Source organism: Peromyscus californicus, unplaced genomic scaffold (assembly GCF_007827085.1).
Source record: "Peromyscus californicus insignis strain IS unplaced genomic scaffold, ASM782708v3 Scaffold_6__1_contigs__length_162567912, whole genome shotgun sequence".
Lineage (NCBI taxonomy): Eukaryota > Metazoa > Chordata > Mammalia > Rodentia > Cricetidae > Peromyscus > Peromyscus californicus.
In genome coordinates this window covers 66,758,363-66,784,249 of record NW_026294584.1, presented here as the reverse complement: position 1 = coordinate 66,784,249, position 25,887 = coordinate 66,758,363, and the positions used below count along the sequence as shown (strand labels likewise).

The 25,887-nt window shown below is 43.9% G+C and overlaps 1 protein-coding gene across 2 annotated transcripts; it reads right to left on the bottom strand.

Moving 5' to 3' along the window:
- Nucleotides 1–289: 289 nt before the first annotated feature.
- On the bottom strand, nucleotides 290–25,512 carry Ccdc126 (coiled-coil domain containing 126). Of its 2 annotated transcripts, XM_052720837.1 has the most exons (4): nucleotides 25,315–25,512; nucleotides 23,412–23,552; nucleotides 7,032–7,409; nucleotides 290–2,143 (listed from the first exon to the last, which is right to left on the bottom strand). In XM_052720837.1, the coding sequence occupies exons 3-4, from the start codon at nucleotides 7,267–7,269 to the stop codon at nucleotides 1,959–1,961; spliced, it is 423 nt and encodes a 140-aa protein (XP_052576797.1). In that variant the 5' UTR covers nucleotides 7,270–7,409; nucleotides 23,412–23,552; nucleotides 25,315–25,512; the 3' UTR covers nucleotides 290–1,958. The 2 variants fall into 2 exon arrangements, with proteins under 2 accessions (XP_052576797.1, XP_052576796.1); XM_052720836.1 differs by lacking the exon at nucleotides 23,412–23,552.
- Between the last annotated feature and the right edge of the window lie 375 nt (nucleotides 25,513–25,887).

Genomic DNA, 25,887 nt, shown 5'->3' with positions numbered 1-25,887 from the left:
GCGGATCTCTGTGAGTTCAAGGCCAGCCTGGGCTACAGAATGAGATCCAGGACAAGCACCAAAACTACACAGAGAAACCCTGTCTAGAAAAGCCAAAAAAGAAAAAAAAAAAAAAAAAAAAAAGATGCTCTCTAGTCATTAACATTGAGGCTGTGAGGGAAACTCAGTACAGAGAACTGATCTGCATGTGTAAAGCCCGAGGTTCCATTCCCGGCACTTGAAGAAAAAAACCAAATCATTTACCATTTATGAAATGCACAGCCACTATTTAAAGAACACATGGAACAACTGTAAATACAAACCATCTATTTTATTTCATCCCTGAAAACAATGACAAAACAGAAATGCTCACAACCCCTCTGAGACTGCACAAGCCCTTCAGACTTCAACCTAGCAAAGGGACATAATCTCTTCACATAAAGGTACAAGGAAGACATTTCAGAAAGCTATCTTTTGTGAAACAATATATTCTTATACTCATTTTAACAAAATATTACAATCACTGCTACTGTTTGTGGTAGCATATTATAATAAGGAACAATATTGAAAACTAAGTTCAATTTAGTCTGAATCTAGAGGCCAGCTGCTCTTTAGCAGTCATTATGTAGAATAAATACTACGAAATATAGAATACTATATAGCAATTGGATTTGCTACAAAAGATATTTAAATAAAGACATGGTTTTTTCTATACTAGAATTAACCAAGTTAAGATTTCTTGTGCTGTATACAGTAGCTATTTCCCTAAAAAGATAATCAGTCTTCATAATTTATATTTTAATGTTCTTAATTCTGTAAAGTGGTCAGTTATATAAAATGAGTAGCTAATCTGACATCTCCTAACACAGGATACTCATAACATCAACTAACATTAACATTTTCCAAGCAGTTTTGTGCAGCACAAATACATTTATTATATACATCTGGTTAACGTCATCAAGTCCCTTCCTTTCCCCACCAATATAATCAAAGCAACATTCACCAAAATATGGAAATAATGTACACCTTCCTAATAGCAGAAACAGTCAATGGGCTAAATATTTTCCTTTTCCTTTTTTTAGATAGGGTCTGCTCTGTTGCCTAGGCTGGCAGTGAACCTGCAATTCTCCTGCCTCAGCCTCCTGAGTATCCATGGCTACAAGCATATGACACTGGGATTTACTTTCAAATCAACAATCATGATTGTGAAAATCACGCATGTTTTATTTTTCATTTCATCATAAAAATATGCATTATTATGCAGAATATATGTAAGAAATTTTTAAGTATGAGATGAGAGATTACTCATTTCTATTAACTAGTCCCCAATGGTTAGGCTATGGACAGTGGTTGCTACCCATTTCAAAATTATACTCTTACAAATGCTATTTTTAAAAATATACAATTAACCTTCAGTTATTTTGAAGGATAGTGCAAATGAAAACATTCTTTGGGTCTCTTTCAAAACATGATTTTTAACATGATACTTCCTTTTCCTGCTCATAATCTGAGTAACAAAATATAGTACTGGAATTAAGCATGTTTTCTACTCACAGGGACATCATGAGGGCAGACGACAGAATAATTCAGTAATGTTATCGTCCGCTTATCTGAAAAACATGTTATATACTCAAATAAATATTTTATAGAAAGGACTCCATGTCTTTCTAGTGTCTTTGTTTCTTCTTGACCTCAGATACTAAAGATGTATACAAAGATGACTTCCCTGCTTACCACATCCACTGTGCTGCCAAACTCCCAGTAAGTATACAGAACAGCATTGAAGGGCTTTGTGGGAAAGCAAACTAAGAGTGCCTGCGAGCTTATATACAGAATTAGCGTCCTATGAATCCAGCGAGCTCCTTGGAAATGTGTCGAGCCTTTATTATCAAGTATCACTGTGTCCTAGGCAGCAGTTTAGAGGTGTCCTGCGATGGATGTACTCCACAGTGGTGTAGCCCTGCAGGTGGCCTTCACTGCTATCTGACACTGCCCGACGCACTCGTCCTTTTGTGGGTGGTCACCGGCACTAAGTTCCCACTGGTGCCGTTGGTAGTATTGGCTGCCGAACCATTCACAACAATATAGTCGACCTTGTTCTCCAGCTTCACCAAGCGTTGCAGAATGTCATCCAAGAGGACTGCAATCGTTCTCTTCAGATCCGCTAGGGGAAGAAGTGGAATAAATCATATTAAATAGCAATAGAGCGCTTAGTACGTGTCTTTCCAGTTTACAGGAAAGAGGTAAACAATTATCAGGACATCTGAAAGAAAAGGTACTACAGAGAACACACTCGGACCCGAGACAGGGAAAGCTGAGTCACTTTCACCACTAACACCACACCCAAAGCAAGGGAGTTCAAACACACCAGCAGCTCTCCACTTCTGAGAGCAGTGCATCAGATTTAAAGTCTGGCTCAAAACAATCCTTCTCTGTAAGGAATGCACTCACTCTTAAAAACCGTATTTATTCTAGGTGTATGGATGCTTCATCTAAATGTATGTCTGTACACCATCTCTATGCCTGGGGCCCACAGGCCAGAAGAGGCTGTCGGATTCCAGGGACTAAAGAGGGCTGTGAGCCCCTGTGTGGGTACTTCCAGATCCTCTGAAGAGAGGCCAGTGCTCTCACCGGATGAGCCATCTCTTGACACACTCCGCTGAGTTTCTTGAGCAGTGTATACAGAAGGCTTGGACCGGGCAGGTGAAATACTGGAAAAGGCAGGTAAAGAGGCTAAGTGAGCAATTCAACCAAACAAGCAAGACACCTGAACCCTCTAGACTGGAGCAGGAATGGGGAGCCAGGGCACAGGGCGACCTCCTGAGTTTGAAACAGTGACTTTCAGGTTTAGCCTGGGTGACTCCAGGTTACCAAGCAGCCCTTGACTCCATGTTGAGGGCAAATGCAGAGACTTTTGACTTTGCATCCTGTTTGTGTGCAGATACTACCACCAGGCCAGCACTAACCCTGAGGCATTGATCATCAACTTCTCCATATGAGCAGAAAGGTGCACACCAGACCCAAGAAGGATGCAACATGAGCTAATGGACTCAAAAGTTCTCACAAGAAGAAATGCCAATAAACACTTGAAAACTTGTTCATCATGCTTTGTCATCAGATAAATGCAAATTAAAATGGCATTGAAGGGGCTGGAGAGGTGGCTCAGAGGTTAAAAGCACTGGCTGCTCTTCCAGAGGACCTGAATTCAATTCCCAGCATCTACATGGCAGCTCACAACTGTCTGTAACTCCAGTTCCAGAGGATCCAACACCCTCACACAGACATACATGCAGGCAAAACACCAAACACTGATCATAAAATAAAGGATTATAAGAAAAAGGTAACAGAGATAGCTACCATTGAGATGATGGTGACAAACCCTGTCACCTACCTGTCCTCTAACCAGGCCACATAGGCATCAGGGAAGACAAAGAACCCCAAACTGGCCGGGCGGTGGTGGCGCACGCCTTTAATCCCAGCACTCGGGAGGCAGAGGCCAGCGGATCTCTGTGAGTTCGAGGCCAGCCTGGGCTACCAAGTGAGTTCCAGGAAAAGCGCAAAGCTACACAGAGAAACCCTGTCTCGAAAAACCAAAAAAAAAAAAAAAAAAAAAAAAGAACCCCAAACTGCTTCCAGCAATTTAGGTCAGCAATGCCCCGCACTGCTTGATGAGATCTAATCCAACTGCTGTCCTGATCCATCTCCACCCCACCCTGCACCTTGACTGGATGGTCCAGTCCTATGCACCTGGCCTCAGTCTCTCGGCATCTTCTCCAGCTCTTCCTTCTCCAGCTCTTCCTCGGAAGGTTTCTCTGCAGCTCCTCCCACTGAGATGCTCAGAACCCTGTCCAACTTTCAGGCACTGCATTCTATTAGCTCTCACCTCAGCCATGGTGAGGCCTCTCTGAACTCTGTGTCATCAACCTTTTGTAGCCTGTGTGTGTGTGTGTGTGTGTGTGTGTGTGTGTGTGTGTGTGTGTGCGCGCGCGCACACACACGCGCACACACACAGTGATACACAGAACACACATACACACAATAATAAACTGCATTTTTTTAAAAATATGTGATCTGAGAGTTATTAGCAATTAAGATTGGAATAAAAGATCTCATGTCCTTACAGTCAATACACCTAGAACCATCTGGAATACTGTAGTCAATTAAGCCAGCAAAGCCTGCGAACTGACTGTCACTGCATGAATTGTGACCTTGTGGAAAGATACACTGTGTCTACTGCGGACACGGCACACTCAGGAGACCTGGTCAGGGCGGCAGGCATGCCACCTAGTTCTAACTTGAATTTCTTCCAGAAAAACGACGATTGCTCTAATTCTTAACCTTTGTGGAACATTAAGGGGCTTAAGTAGACATTTCCTAGCTAGAACAAAATGAATTGCTCTTTCACAGGCATTTCACAGATATTAGGTAGTCAATAGTGGCAACTGATAGTGCTATTTTGTGTTGATCCTGGACCAAAAAAGCAGCTCAACCCCTACTCTCTGATCACCAGGGAAACTCATCTAACACCAGCTGATAAAGCTGCTGATGGCTGTGTTACTATTAGAAAAAGTATGAGACATGAAAGAAAAAAAAAAAGAGTAAGTTGGACTTCACAAAATCTAAACCCTTTGGAACACCAAAGGAACATAGCAACAAACTAACTCCTATCAATATTCTACTATACTCAAAGATCAGTGTCTTGCTTAGCCATCATCAGAAAAGCTTCTTCCTGTAGCAGATGGGAACAAATACAGAGATCCACAGATAGACAATATGCAGAGAATGAGAGACCTTGAACACTTATCCTTAAACAGTTTGCTTTCATCAAATCCCTCCCCTCAGGGCTCAGGGAGCCCAGCAGAAAAGGAGGCAGGAAGAATGTAAGAGCCAGAGGGGATGGAGGAAATCAAGGAATCAAAACCTAAACACAGCAGGACTGACACACATACAAACTCACAGAGACTGAGGCAGCATACACAGGGCCTGCACCAGATGGGGTCCTAGAGCTGAAAAGGAGAAGTACACACTCGCCCCATCCCTAACCCAGAAGCTATCTCTAATTGATAGCCACTTGCAAATTAATTTTTCTCCAAGGGAGTCTCTCTAGGGAAGCAGACTATTTTTTTTTCCTTTTCTTTTCCTTTTGGTTTGTTTAGACAGGGTTTCCCTCAGCTCCTTCTGCAGCACCACGTCTGCCTGCATGCCACCATGCTTCCCCCATGATAATGGGCTAAACCTCTGAACTGTAAGCCAGCCCCAATTAAATGTTTTTCTTTATAGGAGTTGTTTTCCTTTATATGGTGTCTCTTCACAGCAATAAAACTCTAAGACCATTTTCAAAATAGGGAAAACAATATTGGCTCTCCAGAAAAAGAGTATATATATTTGCACAGAGATACATACAGCTGGACACTATGATATGTGCCTATAATCCCAGCACTTGGGAAACTGAGGCAGAAGGATCTTGAGTTCAAGGCCAGCCTGAGCTACAAAGCAAAACGTTGTCTCAAAAGACCAAAAGGGTAAGGGGATATAGATGCCCAGTTTATGACTAAGCAATTCAACAGCCACTTATTCTCAGCCTTTGCTTATTTTTGAGACAGTCTCACACGGTACCTAGAATTTGCCAATCCAGTTAGACGGACAAGCCAGCAGGCCCCAGGGACCCTCATCTCCACCTTCCTAAAGCTGGGATTACAGGTGTGCTACACCATGCCTGGAACCATAAACAGGGAATCTACAGGACCTCCAAGGCTCAGGGGATACCACAGAAGGGCAGAAAGAATGTAAGAGCAGCCTGGGAGTGACAAGCTATTGTACTCTTGACTCACAACAGTTATGATCCCTGCTGTGAAGAAGGCCTCTTCTCAACACTGTAAATACCGCTGCTGAAAGAAGAAAGTGACCTGACCAAAAGGGACACCCAACCAACAAACGTACTGCAGAGGCCCAATCCCAATGCACGCAGGAGGCAGGAAAAGGGTGAGTTCAAGTTCAGCCTAACTTACAAAGCAAGAACCTATCTCAAAAATAAACAGAGTTGGGCATATAACTCAGTTAATAAAGTACTTGCCTAGTATGGGACACAGGCCTGTAATCCAGTACTAGGGGGAGAGAGAAGGGAAGATAAGAAGTTCAAGGCCATATTCAACTACATGGTAAGTTCAGGACCCTGCTCAAAATAAATGATTGATTAAATAAACCAGGCTAGGGCTACGCTTGGTTTACAGTGCTTGCCTAGCATTACATGAGGCCCTGGGTTCGATTCCCAGCACTGATAGAACGGGCTTCATTCAGACTCATGACTCTCCTGTTTCAGCCTTCTGGCAATTTCTAGCTCCCCATCTCATCTAAGAGGGGGGAAAAATAGAAGACACACAAAAAGAACTTAAAACAAGCCGGGCAGTGGTGGCGCACACCTTTAATCCCAGCACTTGAGAGGCAGAGGCAGGTGGATCTCTGTGAGTTCAAGGACAGCTTGGTCCTTGTATATGTATAGTGAGTTCTAAAATGGTCAGAACAGAGAGATCCTGTCTCAAAAAATAAAATAAACAAACAAACAAAAACTCTTAAAACAAAGGAATCAGGATTTGAAAGGGAGACTTGCAGTAAGCAGTGCTGGAATTACAGGTAAATCCTGGTTCTTGGACTTCATAGATGTTCTCCATATGATGTTGATATTGAGACATTTTTTAAAAAATCAAAAAAACGTATATACATATATAAAACAAATACACTGTATTACATACTCATTTTTAAATGCACATAATATACTTTATACATACATATTTTAAAGAGATGAATATAGCAGTGAAATGTTACAATTTCTCTAATGTACTTAAAATATAATAAATGTGAGATGTTAATAACAAAAATCTGGGTGAGGAATGTATGAGTACTATATTCCTAGTTTACATTTGAAAATATACACCTGTACTTTTTTAAAAATCAACTTAGGAAGAGCACACCAGGAGTTGAGCTCAGTTCCTGCAGCTGCATTTGCACAGAAACGGCTGGGAAGGAGAGGACAAAAGACATCCCGTGGTTCTTACCGTAGCCTGCCATGGATGCTCCGCTGTCCACATCCACCACGCTCTTGCTCTCCTCTGCCAGGGCCTTCACGTATCTTTTGCTTAAATCTAGGATCTGCTCGCGTAACTTGACGCTGCTCTGATGTCGCGGCTGTTGAAATGTATAGTGAAGTAACATCAGCCCCCAGATGAGTCCAAACACCAGCAGCAGGAAACTCAGTTTCTGCGACATATTTTTTCTTGAGATTGTAAAAAACATTTCTGATGAAGCAAACAGACTTGATCGAGAAGCAGTAACTGGAAACAAGACACCAAATAATCACGACTTTTGAGAAAAGAGGAAAAACTCTTTAGTGCTGTGTGTCCATCTTCAGCACGGTTCCCTCTGCTGTGACATAACTGTAAATGAAGAACAAAGGGGGTCAGTGTCACCTGTATCGGGATCGGGATAAACAATGAAAGTTCTAGAGTTCTGATTTGTTACGATGTCATCTTTCCCTGACAACTTTCTCTGCCTCAAATATGTGGGGGCCCAACAGCTTGACCACACAGCTTGCCATGACAGGCTTACTGGCAGGTACCACCCTGTCCCCAGAAAAAGCCATAAGCTGACCCCACTCAGGGAGGGCCAGCATCTAAGGGGAAATACCTGACATTCCAAGCATTCCCAGCACACATCTATACCCTAGACAAATACCAGCCAATCAGGGTCTTGAACCCTGGAAATTCCCTCACCCATAACCTCTGCTATGATAAAAACTCTACCCCGCGTGGGCTCGGGGCTCTCTGCTCTCACCGCTGCATCAGACAGACAGAGAGGCCAAACTGGGAGCTTGAAATAAAGGCTCTTTGCTTTTACATATGGGATTCGGTCTCCGTTGTGGTCTTTTGGGGGTCCCCGTGATCTGGGCATAACAACATACATTTTCAAAATCAAACAAGAAATAAATATAAATTTGTTGAGAATATCTGAAAAAATGTGCCATTGTGAAAGCAATATGAAGGCCTAGACTTGACTTTACAGACTCCATCTTAGGGAAGGGCCACCATCTTAGACCTCCTGGTGACCAGGGGCCATACTCAGTTCCAGGAAGAACCTCAGGAATGTGTCATGACAACTCAAACAGATACCCTAGAAGCAGTCAATTAAGAAACAGGGGAGTAAAACTTAACAAGATCCAGATGCTCCTGCAGACATTCTGCCTGTGGTTTATGGCCCTTGCAGATATCCAGATAATCCTGTCAGCAGGTTGTGGTTCTGCACCAAAAGTCTAGACCAATAGTTTCAAAAAAATCACCTTTCCCCATATCCCTTCTACCCAATCCCAAGATGCCAAGGCATATAATTCCCAGTTTGTGTTATTTCCCTTTAAAAACTCTCTACCCTTGGGCCCGCCACTGCTGCCACATTTCCCTCCATCTGCCTGGCGGTGGCCCAGGTTTAAACCTGACAATAAAAAGACCCTTGTGTGCTTGCACTGGAAACTGACTCCTTGGTGGTCTCTGGGGGTTTCACAACACCACCTTAGTCATAAAATTTTGAATGCCTTCTCATCTGTCACTAAAGCCATTGCTAAGGTTCACAGACAATACCAGATTTCTAAGGTCTGTCTGTTCAAACATGGCCACCAACACAAACACAAAGGTAATTTCTAAAGTAAACAAAAACAGGAATGCAAAAAAAAGAAAGTTAGAAATGATGGGCCAGGCAGTGGTGGCACACACCTTTAATCCCCAGCATTTGGGAGACAGAGGCAGGTGGATCTCAGTGAGTTTGAGCACAGCCTGGTCTACAAAACGAGTTCCAGGACAGCCAGGACTTTCATACAGAGAAACCCTGTCTTAAAAAAATATATATTAGAAACGATGAAAAGCAAATAGAGAAATCAAAATGCCTAACTGGCACAGCCATATCTGATGAGAAGAGCAAAAGTCATAAAGCCAGCACAGCTGCTGAGACAAAGATCCAGCAAAGCTCTGCCACATGATGGCTGCCACGCCACCTTTGGTTTTCATTTCCACCTGTTACATACTTGGGGGACTTCTAATATTTGTACAATTTGGGGATATTGAATTGATGGGAAATTTCATATGAATCATTTATGCCTTCTCCCAGAAATACTGCTTGTAAGCTTTCCCAGGAAAGTCCTGAACATACTACCCCTCCCACTTTTAGGGAGATATGCTTTATCTACTTGAAGTTCTTTCTTATGCCTTGGAGATTATGACACATATAAAAAAGCCAGAGGTCTCTTTATGAGGCTATGAGATATTCTTGAAACATCTGTCCCTGTACTTACTCAGGAACAAGATATTCAAAACAAAGTAAATTCAAAAAGGTCAACAAGATTTGGTGGGCTAGAGGAGATCAGACTGCAAGCCTCTTCCCACTATACACTCAGGCAATTACATGACATGTATAGCAACAAAGTTAGATTAGCTGAAGTTACCTCTGCCCTACACAGAGACTTATATTGATGAGCAAAGAATGGAGTGGGAAGATGATATAAGAATGAGATGTCAGGCTAGGCGGATCTCTGTGAGTTCGAGGCCAGCCTGGTCTACAGATCGAGTTCCAGGACAGGCTCCAAAGCTACACAGAGAGAAACCCTGTCTCAAAAACAACAACAACAACAAAAAATAACAACAACAAAAAATGAGATGTCGCTGGGCGGTGGTGGTGCACGCCTTTAGTCCCAGCACTTGGGAGGCAGAGGCAGGCAGATCTCTGTGAGTTCAAGGCCTGCCTGGTCTATAGAGCAAGGTCCAGGACAGGCTCCAAAACAACCAAAAACCAAAAAAAAAAAAAAAAAAGAAAGAAAGAAAAGAAAACGGAATGAGATGATGTCAGTCAGGACCTCCCTTTCTTAGAAGAGTTAGCTCATGTAGAGCCACTGTAATGTCATAAGACCAAGGAACAACAGAATGCCAGGATTAGACATATAGACATAAAATAGAAACATTGTATTATGCCAGAATTTAAATAATAACTGCAGCAGCTTTGGCCTGAGACTTGGCTTGGGTACTCTGACCATTAAGAGTTAATAATACACCGCTTGAGACATGGCAATATGCCTGGGCTGGCTTGAAGATTTTGTTCTGGTCTAGTGTCCTTGTAGCCACAAAAGCTACCAGCCTGAGACCAGGCTGTAGATTCTTAAAAATTAGGTTATAGGCCGGGCGGTGGTGGCGCGCGCCTTTAATCCCAGCACTTGGGAGGCAGAAGCAGGTGGATCTCTGTGAGTTTGAGGCCAGCCTGGGCTACAGAGTGAGTTCCAGGAAAGGTGCAAAGCTACACAGAGAAACCCTGTCTTGAAAAACCAAAAAAAAAAAAAAAAATTGGGTTATAGGGTTAATAAGTAAGAATGATAACTCTGTTTGTTAATGATGTCAAAACTTGAGGAAAAAATATTGGGAATGATAACTCTGCTGTCATAGTTTATTAATGACAAAAATGATGATGAGCAAGAGGAAGTGAAACACATGTCCAAAAACAAAAATGATATGATCTATGTTTTAGAACATCATGAATGTATTCCTGCTTACTAAATTCTGTATAAATAAAGAAGCACTCTGGCTGCTAGTCAGTCAGGCTGCAAGATCCTCCCAACCACCAAGGCCTGGCTCACCTCCTTCCCTCACCAACTCCTTACGTCCTCTGCTGGGACCTGTCCCACCGGGGACGGCTCCCGCCAGAGTAGGAGAAGCCAACCGAGATGCACTTCCTGTCTGTCCGTCTCTCCAAAAACTGCAATTAAGAAATGTCCAGTGTCTGATCCCTCCCATCACTGCTCTTACATCCACCCATCTTCAGACCCTGCCCTCATCCGGAGCTGGACTCTGGCAGCTAACAAGATTTTCCATAATAAAATATGTGCCAACATTTGGATGTGTCACTGGAAGGTATTACTAGTGAAAATCATTAACCCTACGAAGCATCCAACGTAACATGGAAAGTAATCAAGTGAAAGGTTAAAACCAATCATGAAATTTGGAAAGACCTGAAGTTTAAAAATAGTGTTTATAGAGCACCAAAGTACCCAGGGAAGAAAGATCTGGTTTCATTACCCAGAGGGGAAATAATTGAAATAAAAATCTATAGTGCGTTCCCATGACTACTTCATAGCTTACTACAAACAATCTTTAGGAACGCTTTCATTTCTGCAATGAGAACAATAAACTCAGTTTTAATCCATTTACCAGGGAATGACCAAACTAAATATAACCTAGTTTGAGAACATGACTAGAGGTGAACACAGTACAACAATGTAAAGGTAACAGGCCAGCCGCAGAGGCACACACCGGCACTCCAGCACATGGAGGACAAGACAGAGCGTGGCAAGCTCCTGGCCAGCCTAGGCTGCATGGGAGTGTCAAGTCAGTCTCAGCTACACAGCAAGACAACAACCAAACAAAAAACCAAGCCCATGGAGCAATAAATAGTTTTCAGTCAGCACATACTGAGTGAGGTATGAGGGATGCTCTATAGAAATTTGATTTCTAGCAAATAGACACTTACAACTTTTTGTTTTACTTGAGACAAGCTCTTGTTATGTAGCCCTGGATGGCCTGAACTCACTATGTACATCAGGCCGGCCTCAGATTCACACAGATCCATCTGCCTCATAAATTTATATTGACGTATACTGGCTCTTCTGTGTCTTCCAATACAAGCTGCGGATTACACTGTGTATCTTAACACCCCATGAAACACTTGGACTCTCCTGAATCGGTCAGTTAGTTCAAAGTCTGAACAGCCAAACCAGCAAAGTGACATCGCTGGAGAACCGAGAACACAGGAAGCTAGGTATTTTTAGCAGGTGAAGATTTAAATGACAGCTAAGAAAGAGAAAGGAAGAGGGGGAGAGAAAGCATATCCAAATGTGTGCTAACTTGACACGGACGTGCTGAGGAAAGAAAGCAGGAAAGCAGCAAGGCCTTTGTTTTCCATTAGTACACCGTATGGGCAGTGAAAACACTGTGACGATAACATGCCGCAGTCTTGACTATGAGCACTGCGTTTAAAACAGCACAAAGGCATGCACACTGCAGAATGGCATGCTATGTGATCAGAGCCAAGGCTACACCATGCAGCCTGGGCAAACACTGTCGCCAACACCCTGGGTTCACTGCACATGTGGTTCTGAATTCACTTCTGGCTGCTGCACATGCGGAAGTCTTTTACTGGTGCCCAATTGGAAAAAAACAAAAAACCTCAGTAAGTTGCTCAATCCAGATGAGATAATGGTGCAGTGTAAGCCACTGGACTTTGTGACCAATATCAGATCTGATTACACCCAACAGTCAGAAAAGAGACCTTCATAAAGGCAAGAACTTCCCAACATGGACTCTACAGTGTGTCTGCTCAGGACTGACATGGGGGAATCCAGGTCTCCTCTTGGGGTTCTTGATCTTATTAATATAAAGATTTTAAGAATAGCCCCAAAGGAAAGCCCAAGAAAATTGTTATTAGCGTTTATTCAGAAAACCCCCAGGGCAGACAACTGTTAAATCTCAACAGACTTACTTTCAGCCTGCATGGAAGTGAGACATGTAACTCACAAGCAGCAACATGATTGGGAGGGGAGCTTTAAAGAGCATACGGAAGCTCAAAATACTGGGGAAATTCAAGGCGTAAGGAAAGCATGCTTAGAAAACGAGACCTAAAAAGAGAAGTGACACTTTTCTGACTGATTCAGAACAGCCAGCAGGCTCATGAAGGTGCACCACAGTGGCCTGGTAAACTACGCTCCAGGGGTGGGATCAGGTAAGGGAAGGTACAGTGTCACACTAAAGGAGTAATTATTACACCTCTCCGTCTTTCTTTCCTTTTTTTTCTTTCTTTTTTTTTTTTTTTTTTTTGTTTTTTCGAGACAGGGTTTCTCTGTGTTGTTTTGGTGCCTAGATCTCGCTCTGTAGACCAGGCTGGCCTCAAACTCACAAAGCTCCACCTGGCTCTGTCTCTGGAGTGCTGGGATTAAAGGCACCACCACCAGCCGTCAACACCTCTCTCTATAGCATGGCTTACTGGTGTAGTTCTTAGGTCAAGGGATTGACCATGCCCAACTGGAATGTTAGCTCTCCACCCAGGCCAGATTCCCTTTTCTTGACCAAGAGTTTTTTCTACTATTAACAATACTCAGCCTTCAACAGAATAAAATGCCCACTTCACAAAATGCCCACCTCTGCAGGAAGTCAGGGTCTTGGACAGAGCTAAACATGATAAGGAATCTAGGATAAGGAATTTGGTAGTGTCTGCTTCATGATCCCTCATGGTAATAAGACATTTATTATGAAAAGGTTTTTAACCAATATAGTATATACACACAATAGAGGTTTCATTCAGCCATCATGAAAAGCAAACTTAATTACAGGAAAATGAACAGAACTGGAAACCATCAATAAGGAGAACAAGCTAGTCTCACAAAGTGCCATGCTTTCTCTCATAGCTGCCAGTTAACTTTAAAAGAAAGAAATGGGGGGCTGGAGAGATGGCTCAGCGGTTAAGAGCACTGACTGTTCTTCCAGAGGTCCTGAGTTCAACTCCCAGCAACCACATGGTGGCTCTCAACCATCTCTGGCGCTTATAATAAATAGCTAAATCTTTAAAAAAAAAAAAAAAAAAAAAAAAAAAAAAAAAAAAAAGAAAGAAAGAAATGGGCCGGGTGGTGGTAGCACACACCTTTAATCCCAGCATTCTGGAGGCAAAGGCAGGTGGATCTTTGTGAGTTCAAGGCCAGCATGGCTAAAGAGTGAGATCCAGGACAGGCACCAAAACTACTCAGAGAAACCCTGTCTCGAAAAACCAAAAAAAAAAAAAAAAAGAAAGAAAGAAATGGAAGGAGGGAGAACTTGGAGTATAAAAGAAAAAAGAGGGAGGGCAAAGAGCGTAACAGCTGGAGTGAATATGACAAACAGACATTCTCCACGTGTATGAAAAGGTCAGTGAAACCCACTGCTTTGTACAGCCGACAGACACTAGAAGTGTAAAAGAGAAAAGGGCTTGTCTGGTGAGTAACAAAGGTGAGAGAGGCTGGGAGCACCCGGCCCACTCTACACTAGGGTACTCTGAAAGGACATCAAAGAAGAAAGTAGGCATGGACAACACACAGAAGAAAGAACACTCTAGAACTTTCCCAAGTTAAACAGATGCCCAGGAGCCAGCTTATGCCTGGCAAAGGGCACAAGTTCCAAAGTCCAAGAGGATTCCCTGAAGCGCCCCAAGACCTGAGAACTAGTCTGAGAATCCCACAAGCAATTCCAAGCCACGCAGGAAGAAGTAACTAAGGTTTTTAAAGGTACACATCTGCCTTTGGTCTTTCTCAGGTAATGTTTTACGGAAAAATCACCCGGCCAGATCTTTTATAATCCCAAATCACACCCTATACCTATAAAACAGAATGGGGAGGGGAGCCAAGCCTCATCTTTTCTTTTTGCTTTCTTTCGAATGATGTATTGGTGAACCTTCCCACATGCTGGACAAATGTTCTCCACTGAGTGATGCTCCCAGTCAGCATCAGTCTTTACAAATGTCAATGCTTTGAGACAAAGATCATATTATGCACCTCAGTCTGGCCTCTGTCATCTTGCCTCAGCCTTTACAAGTGTTAGGGTTACAGATGTGTGCTACCTGCCTGCTGCTACCAATATTTTTTACAGAACACGACGTTAGTCCTCAATGTACAGCAAAGACAGAGAAGAACAGTGCCCAAAATGTCCAATCTCCTCACAAAGTAAAGCAGCAGCAACAGCTGCAGGGGAGGTGTGTAAATTCCACGTTGTGAATCAGTTCATTTGGAGTGACATCAAACCCTGCTGCTTGGACCTGGGTACAGGAGGTTGAAAACCAGTGACCTTTACTAGAACACAAGTTGTTACTGCCAAGATGGCCAAGTCCCCATGAAGGAGAAAAGCCAACTCCTCTGAACCACTTCAGTGTCAATGTGAACACGTTCCTGTTCTCTGGGATTGGCATCTATGCCTTTGTATAGGAAGATGGACAGACAAGGAGTTCGAACTTTCAGCAACTAATAGTAATTTACTTATATAAGTTCAGTGATTAGAGAAGAAATAAGTATTAGCCTCAATTAGGAAAAAAAGAGGACTCACTGTGTTTTTCTGTATAATGTTCAAAGCTTTAAATGACTGCAGAAGCTGCACTTTAAACAGCCCATTTTTCTTTATGTTACAAATACCAGCCAGGCACTTAGAAAGCCACGTAGGTGAGAGAAGAGTTATTACCTAGAAACTTGACTGACCAACACCATCACTAAGGGTTCTGGGCCACCACCATCTAACAGTCTTTCCCTAGCCAAAATGGATTGCAATCTAAAAATTACTTTTTTTTTTTTTTCAGTGCTGGGGACTGAACGCGGGACCTTTCCCAGCTGGGCAAGCGCCCTACCACTATGATACAGCCCCAGCTCCTAAAATACCCTTCAATCTTAACTTCTGCACTGCTATACTGCCTACTAATGACTTCAGAAAGTAAAACGCAACTACATCCTCATGTAATCCCCAGAATTTTTAAGGTAAGATTATTGCCACCACTTAAATCATTACCATCATTATTTTAAGCACTCCTAGAAGAAAGTTCCAACCTGCAGAAAATAAAAAAGGAAACCATCTTTCTAGCATGTGGGAAACTGAATGAGAATGGCCCCATAGGCTCATAGGTCTGAATAACTGGCCTCCAGTTGGTGGAACTGTTTGGGAAGAATTAGGAGGTATGGCTTCAGAGGGGGCAGGCTTTGCAGTTTCAAAAGACTCACATCATTCCCAGTGTGCTCTTTCTGCCTCCCGCTTGTGGATCAAGATGTGAGCTCTTCGCTATACCTGCCACTCACCAAGCCTTTGCTCCACCGTCATGAACCCAAGCCCTCTGAAACCCTAAGTCTGATTAAACACTTTTTTTTATAAGTTGCCTTGGTCATGGTGTTTTGTCACAGCAGCTGAAAAGTAACTGAGACAAGGCACGAGGTAAAAGAAGTAAAGAGAGGAGACACATAGGAAACGAAGTGTCTGAAAAGTCCTTTATGGACTTGAAGAAGGACAGCAGAGTGTAGCTTGGCAATCATCATCCTGCTGCTTCCTGCAGCTGCTTCTCAAGTGGATTCCTGGATTCTTCAAGCCCACTTCAATCCATTGTCCTCCAAGAAGCCAAAATACCTTTAAAAACAAACTTGGAGCAGGCTGAGAGATGTCTCGGAGATTAGGAGCACCTGCTGCACAATCATGAGGCTGGAGTTCAGATCCTAGCATCCATGTAACAGGTCAGGCAGCCGGTGCACACCTGCATCCTCAGTTGGTTCAACGGGTTGGAGACCAGAGGATAGATGGGGCTTGCTGGCTTCTAGTCTAGCTGAAAAAAAACCCTCAGGTCCACTGTATTCATTACTTGTCGATAGCAGTGACAAAACACCATTGCCAAGGTAACTTACAGAAGGAGAAGTTTACTGGGCTTGTGATTCCACAGGTTTAAGAGTCCATTATGGCTGGAGAGGGTGACAGTCAACCGCAGGCATGGTGGCTGGAGCAGGCCGCTAGGAGCTCACAGCTTCAACCGTCATTCAGCAGAGAGAGCAAACTGGCAATGATGTGAGCCTTTAACCTCACAAGTGACACACCTCCTCCAACAAGATCACACCTCCTAAGGCTCTCCAGTCTATCACAGTATTCAATACCCAAGGCTACGAGGGCACATCTCATTCAAGCCCCCCACTGCTCTTCTTCCAAAAGGAGTGTAGGATCTGGGGATGTTTGCTTGTTGGAATGTGGAGTTGTGGGGTTTGTTTGTTTGTTTGTTTGTTTGGTGGGGCGGTTGTTGTTTATGGAGTTTTTTTACATGTTTATTTATTTATTTTTTGAGACAGAGTCTCATTTATAGCCTTGAACTCACAGAGTTCCACCTGCCTACTGAATGCCATAACTAGGCGTGTACCACCATGCCTGGCTATGTATTTTGGTGGTGGTGTTTTTGTTTTTTGAGCCAGAATCTCACTCAACCTAACTGGCGTGGAACAGACTACGTAGCCTGGGCTTGCCTCAAACTCACAGCAATTCTCCTTGGCCTCACGAATGTTGAGATTACAGGCATGAGCCATTACACACAGTAAAGTATGTGCTGAAATGCTACCTCTGCTGAATGGGTTTCCAAAGCTCATTCCCTCCATTCAAGTCCATGCTGGTCCTCTAACTCCCACAATACATCACTGTGTGCCAAGTGATCCTATCCGACATGCCGTCCAATCGTGTGCCTCTGCTCCTTGGTGCCACCCACACCCCGAACTCACCTTGGACTCTGTCACCTGGCCTACAGAGCCTGAGGAACAATCAGCAGTCACTGAGAAAAGCCTCGCTGCTCTAAGCATATCCCTGCACATCATTCCACCTTCTCCCAAGCAGTAATGATATATGATATGATAAGTAGATCTTGGTGAAGGGATCTACTTCTTGAGGATGATGTCTTTGCTTCACTTCATGTTCTTTTCTGCTGTGTGTGGCAGAGGGTGTATTGGATTTCTGCCTATACAGCTGTCTGCCTTGTTCTCTTGAGACAGACTTTTTCACCGAACTGGAAGTTTTATGGCTATGCTGGGTGGCTAGCAGGCTCTTGGGATTGGCCTGTCACTGACCCCCACCCCATGCTGGCATTACTCGCAGAGCCATGCCTGGCTTTTTTACACAGATAGCAGGGATTTGAACTTGGGTCCTCATGCTTGCAGAGCACTTTGTGCTTTTGAGCCATTTCTCCAGCCCCTGTTCTGTGTGTGTGTGTGTGTGTGTGTGTGTGTGTGTGTGTGTGTGTGTGTGTGTTTGAAAAAACCCATGTTAGAAAAAGATCTAGCCGGGCAGTGGTGTCGCAGGCCTTTAATCCCAGCACTTGGGAGGCAGAGGCAGGTGGATCTGTGAGTTTGAGTCCAGCCTGGGCTACAGAGTGAGATCCAGGACAGGCACAAAGCTACACAGAGAAACCCTGTCTCAAAAAAAACAAAAAAAACAAAAAAAAAAAAGGAAAGAAAGAAATTAAGATCTAAAATTGAGTTTTTCTTTGTGTGTGCATGTGTGTGTATTCATGTATGTGCAGGTACACTCGAGTGTGGAGGCCAGAGGACAACCTTGGGTATCATTCCTCAGGGGCCATCCATCTTGGTTTGGAGACAGGCTCTCTCACTAGTCTGTAACTCCACACCAGTGCTCGAATTGCTGGCCTGCAAGCATCTGCTTGTCTTTACCTCCCTGGTACTGGGATTACAAACATGCCACCATCACATTAGCTCCCTCCCCAGGTATGGGTATAACCTATGTTTATTTATTTAAAGTGTAAGTGTGAGTGTGTGTGGGGGGGGGTCAGCCTTTTTAGGCAAGTTCTAGGGATCAAACTCAGGGTCTGATGCTTGCTAGACAAGTACTTTACCAGCCTTAATCTTTGTTTATAGATCCTTCTTATAGCAACTTTGTAATGCTTTGATTTATGTGAATAATATGTATTTGAAACATAACAGGCCAATAATAAATTAATGAACAGTCTATTAATGTATTTTCAGAAAAAGTGTGGGAAAAATGAATAAAGCTCTACACCTTATACATGCAGTTTCATTTAATGTATGAATAAGCTTGGTTTACTCATTCATCTGTGCATCCATGCATTCACATTATCTATTAAAGCACCTACTGTGTGTCATGAGTTGATAATGTGAAAGGTGAAAATAGGATTACTGTTCCTCACAATTATACCTTAGAACAGCAGTTCTCAACCAGGGGGCCATGACCCATTCTGGGGTCAAACAACTCTTTTACAGGGGTTACCTAAGACCATTGGAAAATACAGATATTCACATCATGATTCATAACAGTAGCAAAGTTACAGTTATGAAGTAGCCGTGAAAATAATGTTATGGTTGGGGGTCACCACACCATGAGGAACCGTCTTAAAGGGTTGCAGCATTAGGAAGGTTGAGAACCACTGCCTTAGCAGAAGTGAGACAATTAATGATAACTCAGAAACAAGCTAATTTCCTATTATAAGGCACCACACTGAATAAATGGAAGCAGGCTGTGTCTGTGAAAGTCTCTATGAGGTACGGGCTTAGGTAATCCCTCTGAGGAGGTAGCAACTGATCCGCCAAAGCACAAAGTCTGGTCCCAATTTCCTGCCAACTAAAACCATTAACATTTGCATCTGACCAGAATTTTGAAGGAAGGGAAAAACTGCTTCTTCTTGCTCTCGACACAAGCAAATAGCAGGGTTGGAGAGCCGGCTCAATGCCCAAGAGCACTTACTGCTCTTTCAGAGGACAGCTCAGTTCCCAGCACCCATGCTGGGGCGGCTCACTACCTATAATTCTAGCTCCAGGAAATCTGAAGCCCTCTTCTGGCCACCATGGACATGGGAAGACAGAAACACGGACACAGACAGACAGACACACACAAATAAATCTGAAAGAAAGAAAGAGAGGGAGGGAGGGAGGGAGGAAGGAAGGAAGGAAGGAAGGAAAAGAAAAGAAAAGGAAAGAGCAAATAAATCAGGAGAGGGTTCACAAGCCCTAGTATGGATAAGCCTGGCCTGGTCTGGAGAAGCCAAAGCGAGTGAGTTAGAAACAAAGACTATCCTTGTCCCACAAGTAATCACAGGAGCCAAGGAACAGCAGCTTGCCAAAGCAATTCCTTCCTGCACAAAGATGCACTAAGACCCCAAACCAGGCTAGCAAGCACACGTTTTTATTCTAACACTCGTGGTGACTGAGTCTTTTCCAGATTGGCTGGGGTCTGATCTCACAGTCATTCCCGATTGGCTAGTTCTAAAAGAATCATGCAAAGAAAATGAAGGAAAGGGAGGAGTCTGCCATTCCATTTTCGGGGGGAGGGGGAGTGGTGTATAAACAAATATGAGGAAAATAAAAGTTCTGCATAAAAGTTTTACAAGGTGGGGAGAGAGATCAGAGGTGAGGGAGATGTACGGAACGTGGGCCCTCGCTAGACTGTCTACCTTTGATAGAAAAATGACATTCTTCCCTCACAAATAACAGGAAACCCCAGACAAAGAAAGCCCCGATGACCCTTTCTTAAGAACTTGTTAGGCAATCTGGTAACATACAGGATCAGTAATATAGGGAACCTCGGAGTCAGCTCAAGACCCCAAGACCAAGTTCTCAGCACAAAGGAGATTTACTTACCCCAGAGGGACAGAGGGCGGGGACTAAGAGACAAAGATGGGACAGAGGGAGAAGGGGACCAGGGGCAAAGGGGAGGGATGAGGGGCATTTGTCCTGGAGGACAAAGGACTGCCTCTGGATAGAGGAGACCGACACTCGGCACATAGGAAAACGGCCATTTATAAAGGTAAAATGGGAACCCCCCGGGTTAGGATGAGGTGTTTAATTTTAATTGGGCATGTAATTAAGTGAACCAAAAGGGCCTTCTGATTGCTAGACTTGAATACTTTGATATCTGGACGTTGGTAGTCAGTCTCGGGAGGAGGAAGCGTCCAAATAAGGGACTAGACCTTGGTGGCTGGCTTTAGAAATGTAATCTAATGGTTTTCAGCAAGGCAGAGGGCATAGGGGAGAAGGGCAAGGCCTGCCAGGGCCACATGCTCGAGTGAGCTCATGTCCCTTCAGTAATGATCTGACACGGTGGTCTTTACAAACACAAAGATACTCTTACCTTGTGTTTTCTAATAGGAAGAGGATAGTAGAAGGCCAGTGCAGAACAAAGGCAATCGCCAGAAAGTTAGCAGGAAACAATCACTAACATTTTAAACACAATGTGTCCAATTCTAAAACATTACCTACGGAGCACAAGAGTCAACCAGCAAAAACTGGCCGAAGTTTCTCTAAAGTTCTGTATTTGTTACAGCCTTTAATACTCCCATCCCAACTTATAAAATCTTTACAGGAAGCAGGGTGTAGTGGTACATGCCTATAGTCCAGTACTCAGGACACAGAAACAAAAAGATCTAAGTTCAAAGCCATCCAGGACCACAGAGTGAGAGCCTGTCTTTAAAAAACAAAACAAAACAAACAAACAAACCCAGTAGTTTTCATCTTTCCTGATGCTACGACCTTTCCTCACGTTGTAGTGACCCCTAGCCATAAAATTATTTTGTTGCTACTTCATAACTATAATTTTGCTGCTGTTATGAACTGTAATGTAAACATATGATATGCAACTCCTCTTTGGGTTGCAATCCACACGTTCAGAACCACTGCTTTAAAGGAAAGTACTGTTCAAAGTTCTCTGACACTCTTACCAAACAGCACACCATCATGCAAAAAGCCGCGTAGTTAAGCAACATTTTAGTGGTTTCACCCTAGCCCCAAACCAAAAGACAAACATGTTAGGCCAGCATTATTACGTGAAAAAAAGACAATGAATCATGAACTATTTAAACTAGAATTATATTTTATTTTACTTTATTTTATTTATTTATTTGTTTTTTTTGAGACAGGGTTTCTCTGTGTAGTTTTGGAGCATGTCCTGGATCTCTGTCTGTAGACCAGGCTAACCTGGAACTCACAGAGATCTACCTGGCTCTGCCTCCCGGGTGCTGGGATCAAAGGTATATGCCACCACCGCCCAGTCCTAAACTAGAATTATAAAAAGAAAGGAAGGAGAACACCAAGGGAACAAGGACCTTCCAGCAACACCAGAGGACTAGAGTCAGCTCACACATCCAAACTCCCAACTCAGGACCCCATTGCTCTTCAAAAGCAGGGAACAGATTATTTGCAATTAGCAATGTTTTGAAAAACAAAGCAAAAATCATCAGAGGAAAAATGTACACACTGCAGATTTTTCTCGGGATATTTGTTTTTACATAGACATGCATGCAATTATAAGTCTATGAAATCTGAAGATAAAGATTTCTTGCTGGGTTGCAGTTTTAAAAACCATTTTTTTAAAAAATAGAGCATTTCAAACTGCCTTTCATGAAGTATTTCCATGTATTTTTATGAAAACATTGTAATAGCAACATTAAAAACATTAACAGATGGCTAATCCTACCTTAAAATCTCTCATTCAAATCCCATTTTGCCTTGCTTCAGGGCTCCGTTTTGTGCTGTTATGAATATTATCTAACAGCAGCAGCAGCAGCAGCAGCAGCCCTCACTCAGCCTAGGGTACTCTAAGAATCACCCCTGTCTGTTAGTCTCCTAAAGACTTTGCAGCCACAGAGGTACGTGTGTATTATAAAAGAGACATGGTATGCTCACCAGCTCGCAAAGGTGCACATAGCACTGTCCAAGACAACCATACACAACTAAGTCCTACACACACACACACACACACACACACACACACACACACACACACACACACCGGATTTGGCCCTGGAATGGAATTTCTGGGGAAAAGGTCCATTCCTAAAATATTTTCCCTACATAATACTGCCTGAAGCTACTATCTGGTAGAAAAAAAAAGTCAACATAGGTGACAGCTACCTACTCCATAATTAGGTCTAAACTTGAAGATGCCTTAGGCCTAGGGGTATGTAGCTACTGGGTTCAATCCACACTGCCAAGATATAAAGATAAAAAAAGATAAAATAAAATGTACTGCCTTGAAGAAAGCTACACAGAGTTCCTGCTAAGGTAACACACAGAAATTTTTATCATTTTTAGATGGCATTTTGGGGAAGGGAAAAGACAGAAGCAGCAAAGATTACAAAAATAGGCCGGGCGGTGGTGGCGCCCGCCTTGGATCCCAGCACTCGGGGAGACAGAGGCAGGCGAATCTCTGTGAGTTTGAGGCCAGCCTGGTCTACAGAGCGAGATCCAGGACAGCCAGGAATACACAGAGAAACCCTTTCTCAAAAAAAAAAAAAAAAAAAAAAAAAAAAAAAATACAAAAATAGATTTTTTTTTTAAAAGAGTAATAAAATACCTTAAAGTACCCGCATAGTGACACAAGCCTTTAATTCTAGTACTAGGGAGGCAGAGACAAGTGGCTGTCTGTGAGTTGGAGACCAGTTTGGTCTACACAGCGAATTCCAGCCTAGCCAGAGATTACATGGTAAGGCCCTGTCTCATAAATAAATAAATAAACCCAAAAAGGGGTGGGGGTAAAGCAAGGCAGAGATAAACACAGGAAGCACTAGAGTAAAAAGAGCACTTGATCACTGTGCTACAGTGAGTGCTTAATCTAAAATAGATGGTGCACCCCAGACAACTTCAGTACCAGTCTGACCTTAGCCAAGCATAACTTGTATCACATGGCCCACACGCCTTTCCACAGCTAGCTGTGGGCATGGGCACCCCTGCCAGAGTGTTGTTTTCTCTCTGGCCTTCTACAAAAAGAGGCCAGAGAGAAAACAACAGCCGAAGTAGATGAACTCATGACGAGCAAAAATGAAAACGGGTTAGAAAAGTGAGAATAAAAGTTATGCGCGAGAGCACATACCTAGGGCCACCAGCAAAGGACCGACAATGAAATGTCAGCACAGAAAGAATGGGATACGGTCGGTAGGGATCGTGATTCCTGCAGCTTCCCAGCTCTTTCATAATCGCTTTTTATCAGGCTGGACTCGGAGAACTACATAACCTGGAGTGCAGGGAACAAGGACGCAGCTGAGTGAAGGAGTTTCTATCTTCTTCCCCCACATTAAAACGAAGTTTCAAAATCCTTAGCACTGCAAGTCTGAGACAGAAGAGTCCCCAGGATCGATCAATTCACTGCTTTAGACACAAGCAAAGGAAATCTGCAGGGAAAGCAAAGCTAAGGTCATACAGACGGTGGCAGAGCAGGACAAGAACCAAGGTCTCCCTCTTCTGTGGTCATTACTGTCTCCTCTAGACACTCGGTAACACCAGTAGCAACATTTTCTTCAAAATGTTTTGCCACACCATTTTAAGGCTAATCAGAAATATTTACATGCCTTCTTCCCCAGTTCCCGGTCATTAACTATGTTACTCTTCTAACAATCATTGGAAGTCTTCCTTTTTCCTAAAGACGTTTACACAGGCAATTCATCAGGCCCACCAGCTCCGCTGCCCCATTACAACTGCCCATCCAAAATAATACTCAATTATTTCATAAACTGCACAAGAGTATCTCCACTCAACAGAGTACATACAGAGCAAACGTCTTAAATGAAAAGGAAATTCAGTTACAGATTTAGAAAGATTTCCATGAAAAACCCATCACCAATGTCAATAAAATTGAGAAAGCAGTGCAAAAACCACCGCCATCAGCAGCAGGGCTAACGTGAACCGCTGAAGTGGCTCCCCCTCGGACTTACTCCGTTCAATGTGTCTCGAGAACAAAAACTGCAACTTGGAAACAGAAATCCTAAGCGAGATGAAGACTGTAAACCAGTGAGACAGTACAGAAAGTTGACAGGGAAAGCTGCAAAGGTCTTGGGTGCTGACAAAGCCTTTAATCTCCTCTTAAGGATTTCCCACAGGACAGGCTGGAGAGGTGGGGGAGGTGAGTGAGTCCTTGTACAGTACCTCCAGAGCTGATCCTCAGGAAAGCAGAGTCATCAATTACCTTAGAACATTCTCAGCCATCTTAAAAGGACGGAAATTAAGAAGCCAGCATATTTTAAGGCAGTGGCACCCAACCTTCCTAATGCTGTGACCCCTTAATACAGTTCCTCATGTTGTGGTGACCCCCAACCATAAAATTATTTTCGTTGCTACTGTTATTTTGCTACTGTTATGAATCGTAATGTACGTATCTGATATGCAGATGGTCCTGGACAACCCCTGTGAAACGGTCCTTCGACACCCAGGTTGAGAACCGCTTTCTTAAGGACTTCTTTGTATGTAAGGTGAGTAAAACCTAAAGTCAACACACAACTTAATAATAATTGAACGAAAGAGCACACACAAGTGCACACCACTTCGTATCACATTCAAAACATCTTTTCATTAAATGAAGAGCTCATGGTGTAATAGTTTATTATTCATAAATCTAACAACTTAAAACTATGTGCGATCTCCATCCGCTGGATGAAACATATCCGGCTTGAAGCCTTTGATTAGCCTGATGGAAGCAGCACCGGGAGTTCGAATCCTGGCAGCCTGGTCACTCAACCTTCACTGCCGCCTGCACCAGACAGCAAATGAAGTTCCTCCCCCACCAGCCTCCCAGGAGAAGAGTTTGGCAGGCTTAAAGGCCATTTCATGGTCCTTCACCCAACGGGAGAACTGAGCTGTCAAGAACGGAGCACGAGTGAGCGCGGCCGCGGCGGCTGCACATCCCCGCAGAGAGCCGCCGAGCCCGGCCCGGGAGTCTCGGCTGTCACGGCGGCAAAGCCCGGGCCGCGAGGACACCGCCTCCCGCCTCCCCTCCGCGTTACCTGGCCCGCGGGCTTCCCGTCAATCACGCGGGCCACCGCCGCGGAGCTCGCGAGCTGGAGCTGCAGCCACAGCCCGCCGCGGACGTCAGCGGCGCCGCAACAGCCTCCGGGCCGGGATGGAGGTAGGACGGAGAGCGCTGGGCGCCCGGAGACTCTGCTCCCCGTTTCCGCTCCGCCTCCCGGCCGCCCTTCCCCCACTCTGCGGCCAGGGCCCGCTGCGCGCGGCATTGTGGGAGATGTAGTCGGGGCTTGCGGAGAGGCAGCACGTGCTCTCCCGGAGACGCCGTTGCTTGGCAACCAAGAGGCGCGGCAGCTGCAACGCAACTAGGAGAGATGCAGCATCCTGATGGTGAACTGAAGTCTCCGCGTCCTACTACGGACCTTCCATCAGAAAACCAACCCTCCAGATGCTGTTAGCTGACGCTGGGCATCCTACTGTTGCAGAATGCAAGTGTGCCCATGGTTGTCCTTGGAGATCCTTACGTAGTGCAGAAGGGCAAGGAAAATAAAAGGACTGAAGATTAATAGAAACCAAGTATCCTTTTCTGGTGACTGAAGACCTGGCTCAGGAGT

Excerpts from the sequence above, each read along its gene's own strand:
- Ccdc126 (XM_052720837.1), bottom strand. The coding sequence starts at position 7,269 with ATGTTTTTTACAATCTCAAGAAAAAATATGTCGCAGAAACTGAGTTTC. Across the intron at positions 2,144-7,031 it reads AGCATCCATGGCAGGCTACG|CGGATCTGAAGAGAACGATT; the intron begins GTAAGAACCACG and ends TTCTTCCCCTAG.